This window comes from Neoarius graeffei, chromosome 13, assembly GCF_027579695.1.
Source record: "Neoarius graeffei isolate fNeoGra1 chromosome 13, fNeoGra1.pri, whole genome shotgun sequence".
In the NCBI taxonomy this organism is placed as follows: domain Eukaryota; kingdom Metazoa; phylum Chordata; class Actinopteri; order Siluriformes; family Ariidae; genus Neoarius; species Neoarius graeffei.
Window position 1 is genome coordinate 52,721,818 of NC_083581.1, and position 19,329 is coordinate 52,741,146.

At 42.0% G+C, this 19,329-nt stretch overlaps 1 protein-coding gene across 2 annotated transcripts in view; it reads left to right on the forward strand.

Annotated features, from left to right (window-relative positions):
- The first annotated feature begins 10,631 nt into the window (after positions 1 to 10,631).
- oprl1 (opiate receptor-like 1) overlaps positions 10,632 to 19,329 on the forward strand; it is a 34,480-nt gene continuing 25,782 nt past the window's right edge. For both annotated transcript variants that reach the window (XM_060936880.1, XM_060936881.1), the window contains exon 1: positions 10,632 to 10,834. In XM_060936880.1, the coding sequence (XP_060792863.1) occupies positions 10,632 to 10,834 (203 nt within the window). The remainder of the gene's footprint in view (positions 10,835 to 19,329) is intronic.

Genomic DNA, 19,329 nt, shown 5'->3' on the forward strand with positions numbered 1-19,329 from the left:
CCTCTCGAGGAGCTGGGTTCCGGAGCCCAGGCTGTGTGTGGAGGTGAGCCCGATTATCTCTAGCCAGTACCTCTCCACGTCCCGCACAAGCTCAGGCTCTTTCCCCCCCAGCGAAGTGACATTCCATGTCCCAACAGCTAGCTGCTGTGTTCGGAGATCAGGTCATCAAGGCCCCTGCCTTTGACTGCCGCCCAATCCACACTGCACCGGCCCCCTACTGCTACCTCTGTGGGTGTTGAACCCACAGGAGGTCGGGCCCACGTCACCGCTTCGGGCTGAGCCCGGCCGGGCCCTGTGGGCAAAGGCCCGGCCACCAAGCACTCACATACGAGCCCCAACCCTGGTTCTTCAAAGTCACATGGGGAAAAATGACTGTAAAATCAGACCAGGTGGGTGGAGCACAGAAGCACGGCAGACCAGAACTGAGTTCTCAAAATCCTCTTTTATTCTTCGCTTTTCAGCGTTATACATTTACTCTCCCAGGCACGCACACACACACACACACACACACACACACACACACACACACACACACACACACACACACACACACAAGTGTTCTGGTTGGGCGAGAGCTCCCTTCCTCTGCTCTCCCTCTCCTCTTATAGGGCACCGTCACTGGGGAAGACACACAAACAGGTTAATTCCCATCAGGTGCAGTGATTCTACCACTTACCTTCCCTGACTCCGCCCTCCATTCACAGACTGACGCTTGACCACGCCCCTGCTGCCACAACGACTTTTCCTGATTTAAAGTTTTATAGAATACCTAAAGAAGCAAAGCGTCAAAAAGTGTGATTAATCAGAATTCGCTGTCAAAATTTTACACCGACAGACAACATGCGACTGTGTTCTACACACTTCACTGGTGGAGTAAAGTCTGATGATCCCAGTCACAAAGCCTACAACCCCTCTGTCTTTGTGTTTAGTCATAAAAAGTGCAAAAACCAAAAAACAAGGACAAGTCAAGCCCTGTGATGACCTGGCGACTTGTCCGGGGTGTACCCTGCCTTTCGCCCGTAGTCAGCTGGGATAGGCTCCAGCTTGCCTGCGACCCTGTAGAAGGATAAAGCGGCTAGAGGTAATGAGATGAGATGAGATGAGATGAGATGAGATGAGATGAGATGAGATGAGATGAGATGAGATGAGATGAGATGAGATGAGATGAGATGAGATGAGATGAGATGAGATGAGATGAAGGACAAGTCAAAGAACTGAAAAGGACAACTTTAGGATCAACTCCCAAAACAACTGAAGGATCAACTCCCAAAATAAATCACAAACGATGCAGTGTATGTAAGCTTACATGTACTTCCCTTTTAGTGTTCATGTCAGTAAATCGAATGTAGTATTTGACCCTGTAGTCCTAACAGCTTCCTCTAACAGCCCAAAGATCGTCATAATCTGGTAGCATATGAACTCAAGGAAAATCAGAGCGAAGGAAATCAAAATCAAATTAAAAATAAATTTGACAGTTCTGTTGTGTTTACAGTATTTACTTGACTGAGTGAATTTCTTGCTTGTGTTCCCATGCACAAACCGTTTTGTATTTTCTTACAGCTTTCTCGTCGTAACCAGTACCCAACAAACACAATTTTACTGTGGGTTCTGCTATGATCAGTGTCGATCTTTCAAAGCTCTTCTGCCAATCTTTTAACTTCTGCAGGTCAGTAATTGTTGGAACACCCATGTTGACAGACGAAGAAGGCTGCTGACTGTCATCTAAAGTAGAGATGTTCAAAGCATTCGATATGATATTTACAAGCACTTTTTTACTGATTGATTTCTCAAAGTCCACAGAAAAGGCTTGGCAGATTTCTTTAAGCTTTGGTTTAGTTAGTTTTGACACTTCTTTGAAGGTTTTAGGGAGATTTAAATTCAAAAGATTACTGTCAGTGTGCGACGCCATGTTGTTTTAGTTTGTTTATATTTTGGTTACCCCTCAAGGTGTACCCCAAGGCATTATGGGTAATGTGAAAGTAGCCAATGCTGTGTTCGCTTCCTTATGTCTGCATTAAGAGGTGCTTATGCTCCATGCACGTAATATGTTCCGGTTCCCAGCAATTTTTTTATGACGCAACACGGTGCACTGAAACTGTCCAAGTAACGGTCAGCAGGGAAAGGTATGATATGAGTTAGTATAAAGCTGACACTTGGTGAACATCAACTGGTTATTTTATTCTTATTCCATAAATTTGTCACTAATATAGTTGAATATTAATTATAATAAGTCTTCAATCAAAAACAATCACAGCCACTTTTGGCAAAAAAAAAGATCTCATTAATATTACCAAATAAGAGTGACTTTCAGGGAGGCCTGCAAGTGCCAGGAAATGCCCTAGAATGCATCTCCAAGCATGTAGAACCCTTGAGCTTTCAGGGGCCCCCAAATGCCTGGCTGTTATGACTGGTGCCACTACGCTGATATTTTGGTCTAGTTCGAACCCTGCCTATAATTTCAGTAAAACATGCAATGAAGATAATTAACCTTGCCGTTCTTATTTATTTCATTAACTAATCTTTCTCTTTCAGCTACTCCAGTTAGTAGATCGTCAAGATCCACATTTGATTTGGCATGGTTTTTACACCAGATGCCCTGACACAATCCTCCCTAATCTGTCCAGGCTTGGGACTGGTACTAAATATGCATGCTTGCCAACTCTACTGATTCACACGGTAGTCTACCGCTATTGACAGGTGAATACTGCCTACTGCTTTTAGTTCTAAAAACTACCACATTACAAAATAATCAGTGAACACTGTTGGATTCACTCTTCTGACCTTGCTTCAGCTGTTTGACACAGGGGACACTTAGTGTCAAATAGTCATTTTTAGTGTAGCTGAGAGCCAATGGAACAGGGCAATAATGATGCTGAATCTAAACTGTATCGCTTTATCATACCATTCCACTGGCTCTCATTATGGTTCTAGCCAATCAGCAATGAGCTCACATTCTACAACAAATTGTGCCAGTATTTGTAAAAAACAAATAAACAAAAAAAAACATTCAGGTGATCATAAATAATGAATTCTCCAAAGGAGAAAAAAAAAAAGATTCGCTATGACAACAAGTTCAAGGTGACTTGGTCATAGCATCATCCAGTATCAAACCATTGAGGCAAGGTAAGAAACATTTACTAAACACATACTTCATTTTGTGAAGTATGTCGGTCTGATTTCTTGATTAATTTTCTTCAAATATGGCACTCAGAATGCAGGGGAATGTACCATTTTTTCCCCCAAAAATTTTCCAGGGAGCATGCCCCTGGACCCCCCAGAAGGGCATAACTGTGTCACTTGATCTGATCTACTGCTTTTTATTCTCTAGGGGTTGGCAAGAATGAGTATGCACTGACTTGTGCAACCCCAGTAGCTGAGTATTTTTACCTAATCTACATGTCTTTCAACTGTAGGAGGAAACCAGAGCACTGGGAAGAAACCCACACAGACACAAGGAGAACGTGCAAGCTACACACAGAAAGGCCACCATTGGCTGAGAGGTTTGAACCCAGAAACTTCTTGCTATGACACCATAGTGCTAACCACTGCACCACCGAGCCATCTCAGTGACTGACACTGGATACCTCTTCTGGCCCTCAATTCCATAAAAGTTGGGACACTCTGTAAAACATAAATAAAAACCAAACGTGAAGAATTGCAAATCATGGAAACCCTATACTTCATTGAAAATAGTACAAAGACAACATATTAAATGTTGAAATGATATGTTGAAATGGAGAAATTGTATTGTTTTTTGAAAAATATATGCTCATTTTGAATTTGATGTCAGCAACATGTTTCACAAAAGTTGGGATAGGGCAACAAAAGCCTGAAAAAGTTGTGTAATGCTAAAAGAAACTAATTTGGTTAATTGGCAACAGGTCAGTAATATGATTGGGTATAAAAAGAGCATCCCAGAGAGGTGGAGTCTCTCGGAAGTAAAGGTGGGGATGGGTTCACCGCTCTGTGAAAGACTACATGGGCAAACAGTGCAACAATTTAAGAATAACATTCCACAATGTAAACCTACAAAGAATTTGGGGATCACATCATCTATGGTACAGTATCATTAAAAGATTTAGAGAATCTGAAGAAATCTCTGTATGTAAGGGACAAGGCTGGAAACTGACTTGGATGCCTCTTCAGGCCCTCAGGTGACACTGCATTAAAAGCAGACATGTGTCTGTAGTGAAAATCACTGTATGGGCTCAGGAACACTTCAGAAAACCATCGTCTGTGAAAAAAAAGTCCATTACTGCATCCACAAATGCAAGTTAAAACCATATATAAACAATATCTAGAAACACCGTCACCTTCTCGGGGCCCGAGCTATTTTACGATGGACTGAAGTGAAGTGGAAAATTGTCCCAAGGTCTGATGAATCAAAAGTAGAAATTCTTCTTAGAAATCATGGATATCACGTTCTCCAGGCTAAAGAAGAGAGGGACCATTCAGCTTGTTATCAGTGCACAGTTCAAAAGCCAGCATCTGTGATGGTATGAGGGTGCATTAGTTGCACATGACATGGGTAGCTTGCACATCTGAGAAGATGTCATGCTGAATTATATATATCCATTTCAGAGCAACATTCTGCCATCCAGACAAAATCTTTTTCTGGGAAGGCCTTCCTTCTTTCAGCAGGACAATGCCAAATCGCTTTCTGCACATATTAAAAGTGCATGGCTCCATAGTAAGAGAGTCTGGATGCTAAACTGGCCTGCCTGCAGTCCCAACCTGTCTCCCATTTAAATCATTTGACTCATTATGAAGCGCTAAATATGACAAAGGAGACCCCAGACTGTTGAGCAACTGAAATTGTATATCAGGCAAGAATGGGACAATAGTTCTCTTTCAAAACTAAGCAACTGGTCTCCTCAGTTCCCAAACATTTACAGAGTGTTGTTAAAAGTAGAGGTGATGCCACACAGTGGTAAGCATGCCCCTGTCCCCACTTTTCTGAAACGTGTTGCTGATATCAAATTCAAAATGAGCAAAAAATAATAAAATTTCTCAGTTTCAACATTTGATATGTTGTCTTTGTACTATTCTCAATGAAATATAGGGTTTCCATGATTTGCAAATTATTGCATTCTGTTTTTATATACAGTTTACACAGCGTCCCAACTTTTTTAGAATTGGGGTTTTATATCATTACGTAACTTGTCATAACTAATGTAACAAGACAGATGTAAATTTTTGTCCAAAATCATTTAACAATTACTCAAGTATACACCCATCAGCCATAAAATTAAAAACACCAACAGGTGAAGTGAATTACATTGATTATGTTGTTACAAAGGGGTGGGATATATTATGCAACAAGAGAAGATTCAGTTTTTGAAGCTGATGTGTTGGAAGCAGGAAAAATGGGCAAGCATAAGGATCTGAGCAACTTTGACAAAGGCTAAATTGTGATGGCTAGATGACTGGGTCTGAGCATCTCCAAAATGGCATACCTTGTGGGGTGTTCCCGGTATGTAGTGGTTAGTACCTACCAAAAGTGGTCCAAGGAAGGACAACCAGTGAACCAGCTGTATACGATAAGATAGATCGCACATACCTATAAATAGCAACTGAAGCTGCTCCTTCTCAATGTTGACCAGCTCCCGGTTGCACTGACACACTTGGCCAGTTGTACTCTGCCTGGGAAGAAGTGGTCAGCCGAGAGGGTCCAGGGGATGAGGAGGTAGCGGGGCCATGGGGGATGAGGAGGCACTGCGGCCTGGGGAAGGGGAGGCAGGTGACGGTATAGATACCTCCTTCATACGCCAAATACCACTCAGCTGCATGCCTATTTATATAGGACATTAAGCTCTTGATTGGGTAACAATGAAATGAATGAGTGCAGGAAATAACATTTACTTAATTATTTAGCTGATTGTTTGCTCATTCTTTTGTGTGAACATTTGTTCATTTAATTGAAAAAAAACATGCTTGGAAAAATAAAAAAAAATCATATTGTCCAAAAAATGTAAAACAGTTTTGATTATCAATTACCACATTATATATGTAATGCTTGGGCAGCACGGTGGCATAGTGGTTAGCACTGTCGCCTCACAGGAAGAAGGTTCTGGGTTCAAGCCTTTCTGTGTGGAGTTTGCATGTTGTTTGTGTGGGTTACCTCTGGTTTCTCCCACAGTCCAAAGACATGCAGTTAAGTTAACTGGCTACTCTAAATCAGGCTTGTAGTACTCAAGTCCAACTCGTGCCCTGATTGTAAGGACTCGTGACTCGACTCGGACTTGAGCACAGATGACTCGGACTTGGACTCAGACTCGTGCATTAACTGCATTACTGGAAAATAGAGACGAGGACTCTGATTTTTTTCTTTATTTTTTTGGTAACATGCCATAATAATTTGGCATAAGATCTTTATATCTCCATTAATTTTGTACTAATTTTGTGTCAGAGTGTCACACCTGCGTGCCTTGGCGCATGCATCAGATAGACTCTTAGGAGCACTCCGGACAGCTCACGCGCCAAGCGGACTCTTGTGCGTGTCGTAAACGACTCGCAGCTACACAGGATTAAGGTGCAAATAGCGCACCTATATAAAATCTGTGAAAACGCACTTACTTTGCAAAGTATTGAGTTGCGTTGCTGACACATTACTGAGCCTTATTTCCTTGTTTGGTTTCCTGATCCCTGATTTCCTGTTTTTTGTCTTTGATTCTGCCAAGTCTAGGATAGCCTGTTTGTGCCTCGCTCGAACTATTGCCTGCTGTTCTGGATTGTTTACCTGTCTTCACTTGTATTAATTAACACGCCTTCTGCACTTACATCCGTCTCCCAACCATCTCTGACAGAATACTTCACACTCCCTGACAAAGAGAATGCACATTCACCTGTTCATAGATCATGTTCAGGAACAAACTAATGTTAATGGGGCTAAAACAGCCACCGTCAAATGGTGCAGTTGGAGTGTTGGACTCAACTCGGATTCAACTCAGATCAATAGTGGACTCGACTCAAATTTTTTTTAATGACTTGGACTTGAACACTGGGGACTCGAGACTGGACTCAGACTCGAGGTTTAGTGACTCGACTACAACACTGCTCTAAATTGCCCACAGGTGTGAAAGTGTGTGTGAATGGTTGAGAGGAGAAAACCACTATACTAATCCAGTAGAAGGCAATGGGAAACCACTACTGTAATCCTTCCCTTGAAAACTTTGATGGTTGAAGCCGTCAGAGCCTACCTGCCATCAGGCAGAACACTAAAGAAGAATATATAATGCTTAAACTCGCCCCTGTACCCTCCACCTATTTTCTTTCTATGGACCTTCCAGTTGTAGAGGAAAAATAGAATTTTTAGAGAATCTGTGCCTCTTAGATCCTTAGAAGCTCAGACACTGTGTCTCATGTTTCTGTGAGATGAAGAATGCTGTTTTGTGTCACACTGTTCTATTTTGCAAGGTTATTGTAAACATATGTACATGTGAAGATAGTCAGGATAGTGAGGTAGTGATAGAGAGGGTGCCAAGGCTGAACACTCTGAGATTAAGAAAATATCTGATATGTTATTGTTATTTAGGCAAGTATATACAGTGTTCTCCATGGGCGCTTGTGGCACACCACCACGTTATAATTCTGGCCCACCGCCCTTCCCTTGGCCAAAAAATAAATAAATAAATAAATAAATAAAAGTATGTAACTTCATCAGTATACACTAAATAAATCGTTGAGTATTCGCTTTATTATAATTGTGTAACTATTTAACACGCAGAGACCATTAAACGAATGCATACGGGGCTACCTGAAGTGGCCACCTGATTGCAATAGAAAAACATCCGGCTGCCTGCATACAGATTGTGACACAGAGCTCTGCAGATTGAGGTCTATCCCTGCGTTACACTACACCGCACCACATTACACTATACTGACAAATAGTAATGTTGGAAGCTACAAGCTGCAGCTAGCCAGCAGCTAAATAACTTTGCAGATGCAAATGTTGTGCAATGGTTACGCTTATATATTGTCTTTTCTGACCATACACAGTTACAGTAACCATATAACAGCACACACACATTAGTTAAGTTCAGGTCTTTTATTTTATGTATCTGTGATTGTGTAGGCGAGAGCTGCATTTTCCTGTTGCTTCACTGTTTCTTTACTGCAGGACTTCCGGGTTCCTGGGTCAAAGGACCCAAACTACGGAGGCCAGGGTGGCTTTGTAGTGCCAGTCTTGGGCACGCGCATCAGCTCGTGCATGGATTGGAGTGGTTTCACCCAATTAACATTGTGTATTGTAAAAAACGTATGCATTTATTGTAATTGGGTATGAGATGGAAATTCCTTTATTTTTCACACAGAAAAAATATAATTAATTCAGGGATGCGCAACAGGCGCATCAGTCTCAACTGAAATGTCAAATGAGTCTAACATTGACAATTAAGATGATATGTACAGTAAGAATGTGTTAATTTTTTATAAAATGATTTGTGTAGGGGTTAGCACTGTCGCCTCACAGCAAGAAGGTTCTGGGTTCGAGCCCAGTGGCTGGCGAGGGCCTTTCTGTGTGGAGTTTGCATGTTCTCCCCATGTCTGCGTTGGTTTCCTCCGGGTGCTCCGGTTTCCCCCACAGTCCAAAGACATGCAGGTGCAATGTCTAAATTGACCGTAGGTGTGAGTGTGAATGGTTGTTTGTGTCTATGTGTCAGCCCTGCGATAACCTGGCAACTTGTCGAGGGTGTACCCCGCCTTTTGTCCATAGTCAGCTGGGATAGGCTCCAGCTTGCCTGCGACCCTGTAGAACAGGATAAGTGGCTACAGATAATGGATGGATGGATTTTAACAATGATTTTAGCATTTAATCTCCATTTATTGGCCAGTTTGACTGTCAAAAAAGCCCAAACTGGACCCTGTTGGGGGCCTAGGCGGCCCCCAACCCCCCGCCAACACCTTTTATTTTTGAAAAGTGGAGAACCCTGATTTAAGAGTGGGTGTGAAAATAGAGGATGCTTCTCTGCGTGAAATTCTTTTGTGATTCTTTTCATTCGGAGAAGTCCTCTTGCAAGAAGTATAATAAACTTATATTTTCTGTTTGCTTTCTAACTAACAGCCTCAAGTCTTCCATCCATCCACTATCTGTAGCTGCTAATCCTGTTCTACAGGGTTGCAGGCAAGTCGAGAGCCGGGGTACACCCCGGACAAGTCGCCAGGTCATCGCAGGACTGACACATAGACACAAACAACCATTCACACTCACATTCACACCGACGGTCAATTTAGAGCCACCAATTAGCCTAACCTGCATGTCTTTGGACTGTGGGGGAAACTGGAGCACCTGGAGGAAACCCACGCGTACCCGGGGAGAACATGCAAACTCCACACAGAAAGGCCCTTGTCGGCCACTGGGCTTGAACCTAGAACCTTCTTGCTGTGAGGCGACAGTGCTAACCACTGCACCACCAAGTCTTATTATGCTTTTCCACCACACAGGAAGGTAACAGACCAGCTTGAAAGGTCCAGTACGTCCCCAAGTCACAGGTTATTTCAAGAAGAAGCAAAACACTTTTTCACAGCCTTTTAAAGCCTTTCCACGGTGGTGTAGTGGTTAGCACGGTCGCCTCACAGCAAGAAGGTTCTGGGTTCGAACCCAGCAGCCGGCGAGGGCCTTTCTGTGCGGAGTTTGCATGTTCTCCCCGTGTCTGCATGGGTTTCCTCCAGGTGCTCCGGTTTCCCCGACAGTCCAAAGACACGCGGTTAGGTTAATATGGGACGGCCTTGAGCTGAGGTGCCCTTGAGCAAGGCACCTAACTCCCAACTGCTCCCCGGGTGCTGTTAGCATGGCTGCCCCCTGCTCTGGGTATGTGTGTGTTCACTGCTTCAGATGGGTTAAATGCAGAGAGGAAATTTCACAAGTGTGTGATGAATAAAGTTGTGCCTTTTTTCTTCTAAAGGCATTTAGTCTCAACTAGTAAACAAACAGGCATGTTACTTCATTTGGTTTGTATGAATACCTGTCATGAGAGAGAGAGAGAGAGAGAGAGAGAGAGAGAGATGTGCTGACTGCAGATCTGAGGTGCGACTGGATATTCACAAGAAGAAGAAGAAGAAGCAGAAGCCCATTCCCGCACCTCCCCTTCCCCTTGGTACACGTTGCCTTTCGCACCAGAGGGTGAAACCCACCACACACACACACACACACACCTTCTGCTCTCATCTTTGAGCCGTATGCAGTACTCTAGGAATCGCTGTTCGGAAAACAAGGTGCTGAAAACCGCATGAGGTTGAGTGAATGATCTCAGCTCCATTGAAGCATCCCTTCTTAGATTCGGATGCGTCCTTATGAACGTCCGTATTTCTCGTCGTCTTCAGGAGATCCTACGGATTTAGCCTAAACATTTCTCACGGTATGTAACGTTATGGTATTAAAACGTCTCACTGCAACAACATTCCTCTGGAAAGCAATCTCAGAAATGCTTCTTTGTCATGGTTTCGTATCAGCATTTGGTTCCAAGTCTTTGAATCACAGTGTATTTGCATGTGCATGTTCTGTTCAGCTATTGACGCATTTTAGAAATGGATCCCAGCCAAATGCTTGAGCCTGCTGAAAGAGTGATTATTCGGCTAACAATTCCTCAAACAGAGCCCTGTTGTTTCTCTCTGAACCCACAGGCGTCCCCCAAATGGAGTTCATAAACGAGTCGTTGGACTTTGGATATCCGAGGCATTTTCGCAATTATAACGAGTCGCCGGTCCAAAACACCACTGAGATAGACTTGGACGAGCTGTTTCCTCGCAGTGTGAGAATCACCATCACACTGGTCTACATGATCGTGTGCATGGTGGGACTCGTTGGAAACTGCTTGGTGATGTATGTCATTATCAGGTAAGCCCATCTGTGTCTTCATATGGCTCATGAATAATTGCTTGGATTAAAAACACTCAAGTGAGTCTGACAACAAACAAACACGTAAACAGTTTGTTGGAAAGCAGTCTAATATTAAAGATCATCCTTCATAACCAGTCCATGCTATCCTGCCTTGCCATTTGGCCAACTTCATTGCACATTTGTCAAATCCACATTCCAGGTTTAATTGATCTGGAGCCTCGGATACATCCATCCATCCATTATCTATAGCCGCTTATCCTGTTCTACAGGGTCGCAGGCTGACTACAGGTGAGAGGCGGGGTACACTCCGGACAAGTCGCCAGGTTATCACAGGGCTGACACAGAGACAAACAACCATTCAGATTCACATTCACACCTATGGTCAATTTAGAACCACCAATTAGCCTAACCTGCATGTCTTTGGACTGTGGGGGAAACCGGAGCACCCGGAAGAAACCCATGCAGACATGGGGAGAACATGCAAACTTTACACAGCAGGGCCCTCGCCAGTCACTGGGCTCGAACCTAGGACCTTCTTGCTGTAAGGTGACAGTGCTAACCACTACACCACCATGCCGCCGTCTCGGATGGATACATCCATTATCTGTAGCCACTTATCCTGTTCCACAGGGTCGCAGGCAAGCTGGAGCCTATCCCAGCTGACTATGGGCGAAAGGCGGGGTACGCACCCCAGACAAGTTGCCAGGTGATCACAGGGCTGACACAGAGACAAACAACCATTCACATTCACACCTACGGTCAATTTAGAGCCACCAATTAGCCTAACCTGCATGTCTTTGGACTGTGGGGGAAACCGGAGCACCTGGAGGAAACCCATGCAGACACGGGGAGAACATGCAAACTCCATACAGAAAGGCCCTCGTCGGCTGCTGGGCTCAAACCCAGGACCTTCTTGCTGCGAGGCGACAGCGCTTACCACTTCACCACCGTGCCGCCCCCCTCGGATATGATGGAATGAAAATAGTTGACAGTCAACGGTTGTCGACACAATCCCATACAAACATACTGGGAATTCATGTAAGGAATTCATTTTGTTGGATTTGATATAGAAGCCACAAATACTGAGGAAAAAAATCCAGCTTGGTCTGACCAGCTTCCAAAACACTGGTGAAGCTGGTATACCATCTTTGCCAGCTGGTATGCTGGTAAGTTAGTTTTCAGCTTCCTTATTACTCAACAAAACTGGCCTGAGTTTCCCAAAAGCATTGTAGCACAAAGATCATCGTTATATGGTATAGCAAGCAGCACAATGAACACACTCTCTCCTAGTTAAGATGCTCTTAGCATTAAGAGGCTTTTGGAAAACCAACTCCTGATTGAGCAATCAATCAGTCAGTCCTTACTGCTGTACTGTTGTTTTGTAAAAAATAACCTGTCTATGATGTAGTAGTGGTAATTCAGGAACTGCTTCCATTCTATCCAGGCCTTGTCTGATCTTTTTGCTTACCATTTGGTTCAGTTTATTATGTCACCCGGGACGGAGTCCACCAGGGGGCAAGGTATTGTTTTCGGTCGGGTTTCTTTGTTGGTTTGTTTTTTTGTTAACGATATTATGGGAAAACGGCTGGATCAATCTTCATGAAACTTTTAGGATAGATGGGCATTGGTCTCAAATAGAACCGCCAACATTTTGAGGGTCATCCGGTCAAGCTCACCAAAAAGGTCAAAATCGTTTTTGTTGTGGCTACTGTCTCATATAGAGGCGCTAGCCACTATGTCATCGTGCTGTAAGAATGTAAGAGTGTAACAATCGCGCACTGCACATGCGCATACATGTGTTCTGATTAAAATGGCCGGTGAGTGTATACAATTTGGTTCATGATTCGAAATAAATGGACTAGACTAAAGAAATCACTTTCAGACATGTTTTTGCTTATTACAGAGGGAAAGTGTGTTCCACTGAGCTCTAGCACTGGGCCATTTCTGGGAAATAAGAGTTTCGGTCATGGCGACAGCGTGTGTATGTCAGCCTCGGTTTGGAGGTTTCAGTTTCGAAAACTGTAAGAGGTAAGAGTAGAATAATATAAAGTACAGACACTTGGTATATTTTACTTCTGTGATTTTTAAATTGTTCATTTTTGGATTACTCTTCATTTTTGTGGCTACTGCCTCATAGAGTAAATATATATGCTATATTTACTGCATAGACATGGTATCAGAAAACAATTTTACTTATAAGCAGTAGTTACGTGGACCCATAGGATACCTTTTTTTTTGCGATATCTTCCTTCATATTCATCGTAAGTGCTACCGGGCGAGGTTTGTTTTGCCTGGCAACACTTGATTATATAGTGCTTCAGGGAACTTATAGACTCGTTTGTGATTAACCTGTCCTCATTTTAGTTGTGTTTACTCCCTCTTTCTGTCTCTTCCTCTATTACTTCTTCACTAATAATTATGTTTTCTTTAGTCACAAGCAGTACATGCCTACACGCCCCATTACTTCTTATCTGACCATATTTACTGTTATGTAGTGCAAGAGTAACAATCGGTTGACTCATTTGTGTGGTTATCAATGAAGTATGAATGATTCATCAACAAACAGCCTGATGCCCACCCCACCCCCACCCCCTCAACATTTGTTTGTTTGGTTGAAGGTTGCTCCCGCTTCATCCCGCCTTGAAATTTGTGCTTATACAGGCATAGGTCCTTTTGTATGCATTTAGTAAAATGGTCTTGAGTGGTTCTGTGCTACCTTTCTCTCTCTCCATGATATTTTTTTGCATATCATGTTTCTTGTCTGATGACAAATGTGCATCTAAAACAAAATGTAATTGGTAGTATCATGTCAAATAAATTAGAATTTGCACATTTGGAAATTAAAAATGATCTCTATAAGGTCACTGCATTTTCTAATTCAAAATGGACTCGTGTGGCTTGTACCCAGGACGTATGCTGTTTTCTTATGATGGAGTTCAAGGAGTCACTGTGAAGGTTTCTATTACAAGGCTGCTACAAACTGACACATAGTCATAATATTTGACAAGTGTAAATGCGCAAGTTGACACGTCATGGGAAGGTTTTGGTCCAACTGTAAATCACATACTTGATAGTAAACAAGATTTATGTACTAAGGAAAACCATTTTACAACTGGTTTGCTATTTTTTTTCACCTTAGTGTATTAAGCTGTGGTTATTGCTTGTTCCTCCTCAATGCATGCTTTCCAGATAGGTTTTTTTTAAGTAATAAATCACAGTCAAGCCTTTCTCTCTAAACAAAGAACAAACTGACATAGCACATAAATGATCAGTGCCCTTGATAACCACAGGCACATTCATGTAAACAAACTTGAACAGTATGAGGACACAGTACAAAACCATTCATTGACAAATGCCAGATTTTTGCTTTGTGTTGGGGAAAGACATTGTGCTTCCCGAGGAACAGCATTGGGAGAGGGGGGAGGCAATCTTAATTACCAGTCAAACAGCCTATAAAAATTCAAATCATGTTAAATATCAGGCATTGTCTTTAAATCATTCAGTAATCCATTGGTTTTAATAATCTATTTAAATACTCGATTTAGACACAGTAGACTATGGCAGTTTTCTCAACCACTGGGCCGTGATTCCCCCCAAGTCAAAGCTAATTTTTTACTCATAGTAGGGTACAATTGCTGGGTTGCATCCGACATCACATCCACCTCATTAAGCTATGTTCACACTCCAGCTCGCAATGCTTTGCGATGGGTTATCAATGAAAATGAGGCATTTTGGTGGCGATATACACGTGAGCTAAAAGTTGTGGTCACACAGCATGCGAACACTTGACTGTCATGCCTTCGCAGATTTGAGTCTGGCACAGCTCTTGCTCACGGAGTCCGTTGTGCGCGCACTTGGGACCCGGTCGTTATGGGAACACCTGATACTGATTTGAGCGCAATTAGCATATGCAGATATAGACGCTGTTTTCACGGAGACTTTGAGAAGTACCATCATTATCACTGTCACGTTTGTTTCTAGCCATGTTTATAACGCTGTTTAAATACTCTGCTTTATGATTCTGCTTTGTTTTGCTTTCATTTTTATAAATATCACGCCTGCTAATAAACACTCTTCCTGCACTTAGATCTGTCTACTGCCGTCTATCTTGTAGTGTCCTGATCCCCAGGTCTTTAACCCAGCCACATATAAAAAGTTGTACTCCATGCTCTTCCAGGTTTTCATCTTTGTCCATGTAGAACGATGTCTGCAGCACCAGGTAGTTTGAGATGTCGGGGAACTCAACGGATGGATAATTTTCCAACTTGTCGGAAAAATCCTTCTTTGTTAGCGTGTAAGGATCTATTCCATTGAGTGGTTTCTATATCCACTTCTTGTGAGTGTACTTCTTGGTTTTAATAACTTGCTTGTTTGCTGTACACAAACATGGCAATAAGTTCTTGTGTTAATGGACCAGACTCCACTTTTGGATCATTAATCCCTTTTGACTGAGAATGCCCTGCATGGATGGTTTTATGTTGACTTCTGGCACATCCATACAGTTTTAAATACAATACCTACAATTAAAAACAGTTTGTTTTGTTGCATTTATTTAATTCCTGGGCTCCCATCTGTAACAGGGAGTGATGTTGCATCCTATTAATACAATTTACAATAGATTATTACATTCTAATAGAATGGATGAGCCAAAATAATTGGGGATCTTTTTTAATGGGCCTCGACTTGTTACAAGTATGAATAGGTGGGCCTTAAAGCAGAAGAGGTTGAGAATCCCTGGACTATAGCATCCTTATCTCTCACCTTAAGCATTGTGTCAGCATTTATAGTTCAGGGCTTGCTTGTCTGACAGACATTTTTCCGTCAGCCTTGGTGATTCTGTATCCTCCTCAGCACCCACAGTCCCACAGGAACGGAGTCCCACAGGGTTCTATTCTCTGTTCAATCTTCTTTTTGTTTTATATCCTCCTCAGGTCCATTCTTAGAAAATATGCCATCTCATTCCACTGTTGTGCAGATGACGTTCACATTTACCTGCCTTTGAAATGGAATGATATTAACTCTTTTAAACTATTGTTGCACTGTCTCAAGGACATCAAAGCTTGGATGGCCTTAAATTTTGTGAACATTAATGAGAATAAAACTGAAGTCCTGAACTTTGGATCCAGTGCTTCTTGTGATGCCCCTTATATGGACCTGCGTTCCCTGGAACCATATGTAGAATCCACTGCAAAAATCTAGGTGTGATAATGGACAGTGATATGAAATTGGACAAACAGATGAACTCTGATCAAAACTAGCCTCTTCTAACGGACATGCTTATTTAAGGTCAATACTTTTTTTGCTTCATCATTTAATGATATTGAAAGGGTTGTAGATGCTTTTATCTCATCCTGACCAGACTACTATAATGCCCTTTATGTTGGTGTTAGCCAAGCCTCCCTCTCACACATACAGTTGGTCCAGAATGCTTATATCCCCTGTACTGGCCTCACTTCGCTGGCTCCCTGTCCATTTTAGATTTAAAGATTCTATTGTTTGCCTACAAATCATTACATGTTCTAGCTCCAACCTATCTATCTGACCTTTTGCAACTACACATCCCATCAAAGCCACTCAGATCAGCTGACCAGTTGCTTCTGGTTCTTCCAAACTCAAGGTTGAAGTATAGGGGAGATTATGCTTTTGCAGTTGTAGTCACCAAACTCTGGAACGAATTGCTTCTGAATGCTATGCTGGCACCTACAGTGCCTGTTTTTAAATCCCATCTTAAAGCACACCTTTCCATGGCTTTTAGCTCAGTGTGAGACTTGCTTTTATTCTGTTTTATTATTATGGTTTTATTGTTATGGTCTTATTTCTTTTATTGCTTTTTAAACTAGCCTTTGTACATTTATTGTGCTGTTTTATTTTTATTTTTGCTATTCTGATTGTGCAGCGCTGTGGTCAACTGTTTTTAAATGTGCTTTATAAATAAATTTGATTTCACTTTACTTGAATTAAACATCAGATAGAAAGCCAAGTGGGCAGTTCAGGAAATGGTTTGCTTTTTGTTTTCACAGAGAACAGGGACATGGGCTTGTACTCCACCTTGACATGGGCAGTAAAATGAGCACTTTATCTCTTGGTGTAAATTCTCTTGACCATGTCCCTCTGTTGTACAAGTGAGACTGACGTTCTTGCGCCTTTAGAAAATTCTCCTCTGTTAGGTGATTCAGTATGTAGAGTTTTGCTCTCAGGTCAAGAATGTATGGAATTAAATTTTTGCTTCTGTGTGCGTAGATCTATGTACCGTGATCATGCCTAACAAGGCAGAGTGAGACGTCTAATAAATTTTTTTCAGGTTTATTTCTAATTCTTTGCAGTTAACACTTTTAGTTTGGAATTTTTTGATAAGGGATATTAATCAAATATACCATGCACTGAAAGGTACTGGTAATTATGGATTCTCTGAGGTGACTGGCATAGTACTATTTTCTGAGGGCTGCGTCCCTCAGAAAATAGTACTATGCCAGCCACCTCAGAGAATCCATAATTTTAACTGGAGCCTCTAAGTGCATGGTATATTTGATTTATATTGTTAATGCATGCCTCATTCCTGAAATGTGTATCTAGTATCACCAGAGCTCCTCCCCACCCCCAAAATGTGAGTTGAGCTTATTAAGCAATCATATCAGAAAGGCACAGATGATTAAAATATGTGATCCAGTGTTAAATTATTTGTGGGGAGAAATAAAGGTGCAGTGAGTTTTCTATGGATTGGGTTACATAGTTTTCTTACTCACTACTACTAACTTGGACTATTGTGGCTTCTCTTTCCATCCATTGTCTTTTACTGTAAACAGTTGTAGCATGAGCTATATTTGGTAGTCATTCATGCATTCTCAGTTTGCATTTCATTCTAGTCAGACTGTTGGTAGATCTGGAGCATTGGTTCATACTGGCCATTGTGGGCTTTTTACTCATTGATGGGATAAATAATGGTTCATGCGGGTATTGATTATTTATATAACTTCTTAATTATTATTAAAAATTCAACAACAATTAATACAAGTGTAAATTACTTTGTTAATGTTACTTATGGTGCATTCATGCCAAAGTTCATGGTTTGGTGATATTAACTAATGTAGGGGTTCTCAACCTCTTCTGCTTTGAGGCCTACCAATTCATAGTTGTAACGAGTGGGGGCCCATTAAAAAAGAGCCCCAATTATTTTAGCTCATCTATTCTGTTTGAATCTAATGAATTACTGTAAAGTGTATTAATGGGATGTAACATCGCTCCCTGTTACAGATGGGAGCCCAGGAATTAAATAAATGCAACAAAAACAATTTTTATTTGTAGGTATTGTGTTTAAAACTGTATGGATGTGCCAGAAGCCAAACCATGCATGCAGGGCATTCTCAGTCAAAAGGGATTGATGATCCAAAAGTGGAGTCTGGTTCATTAACACAAGAACTTATTATCATGTTTGTGTACAGCAAACAAGCAAGTTATTAAAACGAAGATGTACACTCACAAGAAGTGGATATAGAAACCACTGAATGGGATTAGAACCTTATACGCTAACAAAGAAGGATTTTTCGTATGAGTTGGAAAATTATCCATCCATTGAGTTCCCTGAAATCTCAAACTACCTGGTGCTGCAGACATCGTTCTACATGGACACACAGATGAAAACCTGGAAGAGCATGGAGGCGTACAACTTTCTATATGTGGCTGGGTTAAAGATCTGGGGATCAGGACACTAGAAAATAAATGGCAGTAGATGGATCTAAGTGCAAGAAGAGTGTTTATTAGCAGGCATGATATTTACAAAAATGAAAGCAAAGCAGAATTATAAAGCAGATTATTTAAACAGCGTTATAAACATGGCAAAAAACAAACGTAACAGTGATAATGATACTTCGTACAGCCTCTGTGAAAACAGCGTCTGTATCTGCGCATGCTAATTGCGTTCAAATCAGTATCAGGTGTTTCCCATAATGACTGGGTCCCAAGTGCATGCACAACGTGCTGCGTGAGCGAGCGCGGCTGCTCGAACTGCGCCAGACTCAAGTGCGCAAAGGCGTGACAGTCAAGAGTTCACCTTCTGTGTAACAACAACTTTTAGCTTATGTATATATCGCCACGGATCGCCACCAAAATGCCTCGTTTTCATCGATAACCCATTGCAAACCATTGCGAGCTGTAGTGTGACCGTGGCTTAATGAGGCGGATGTGACGTCGGGTGCAACCCAGCAATTGTACCCTACTACAAGTAAAAAGAAAGAAAGAAAGAAAGAAAGAAAGAAAGCACAACTTTATTCATCACACACTTATGAAATTCCTCTCTGCATTTAACCCATCTGAAGCAGTGAACACACACATGCACACACACGTGAGCAATGAGCACACACACATACCCAGAGCAGTGGGCAGCCATGCTAACAGCGCCTGGGGAGCAGTTGGGAGTAAGGTGCCTCACTCAAGGGCACCTCAGCCCAAAGCCGTCCCATATTAACCTAACCGCATTTCTTTGGAAAATGAGCTTC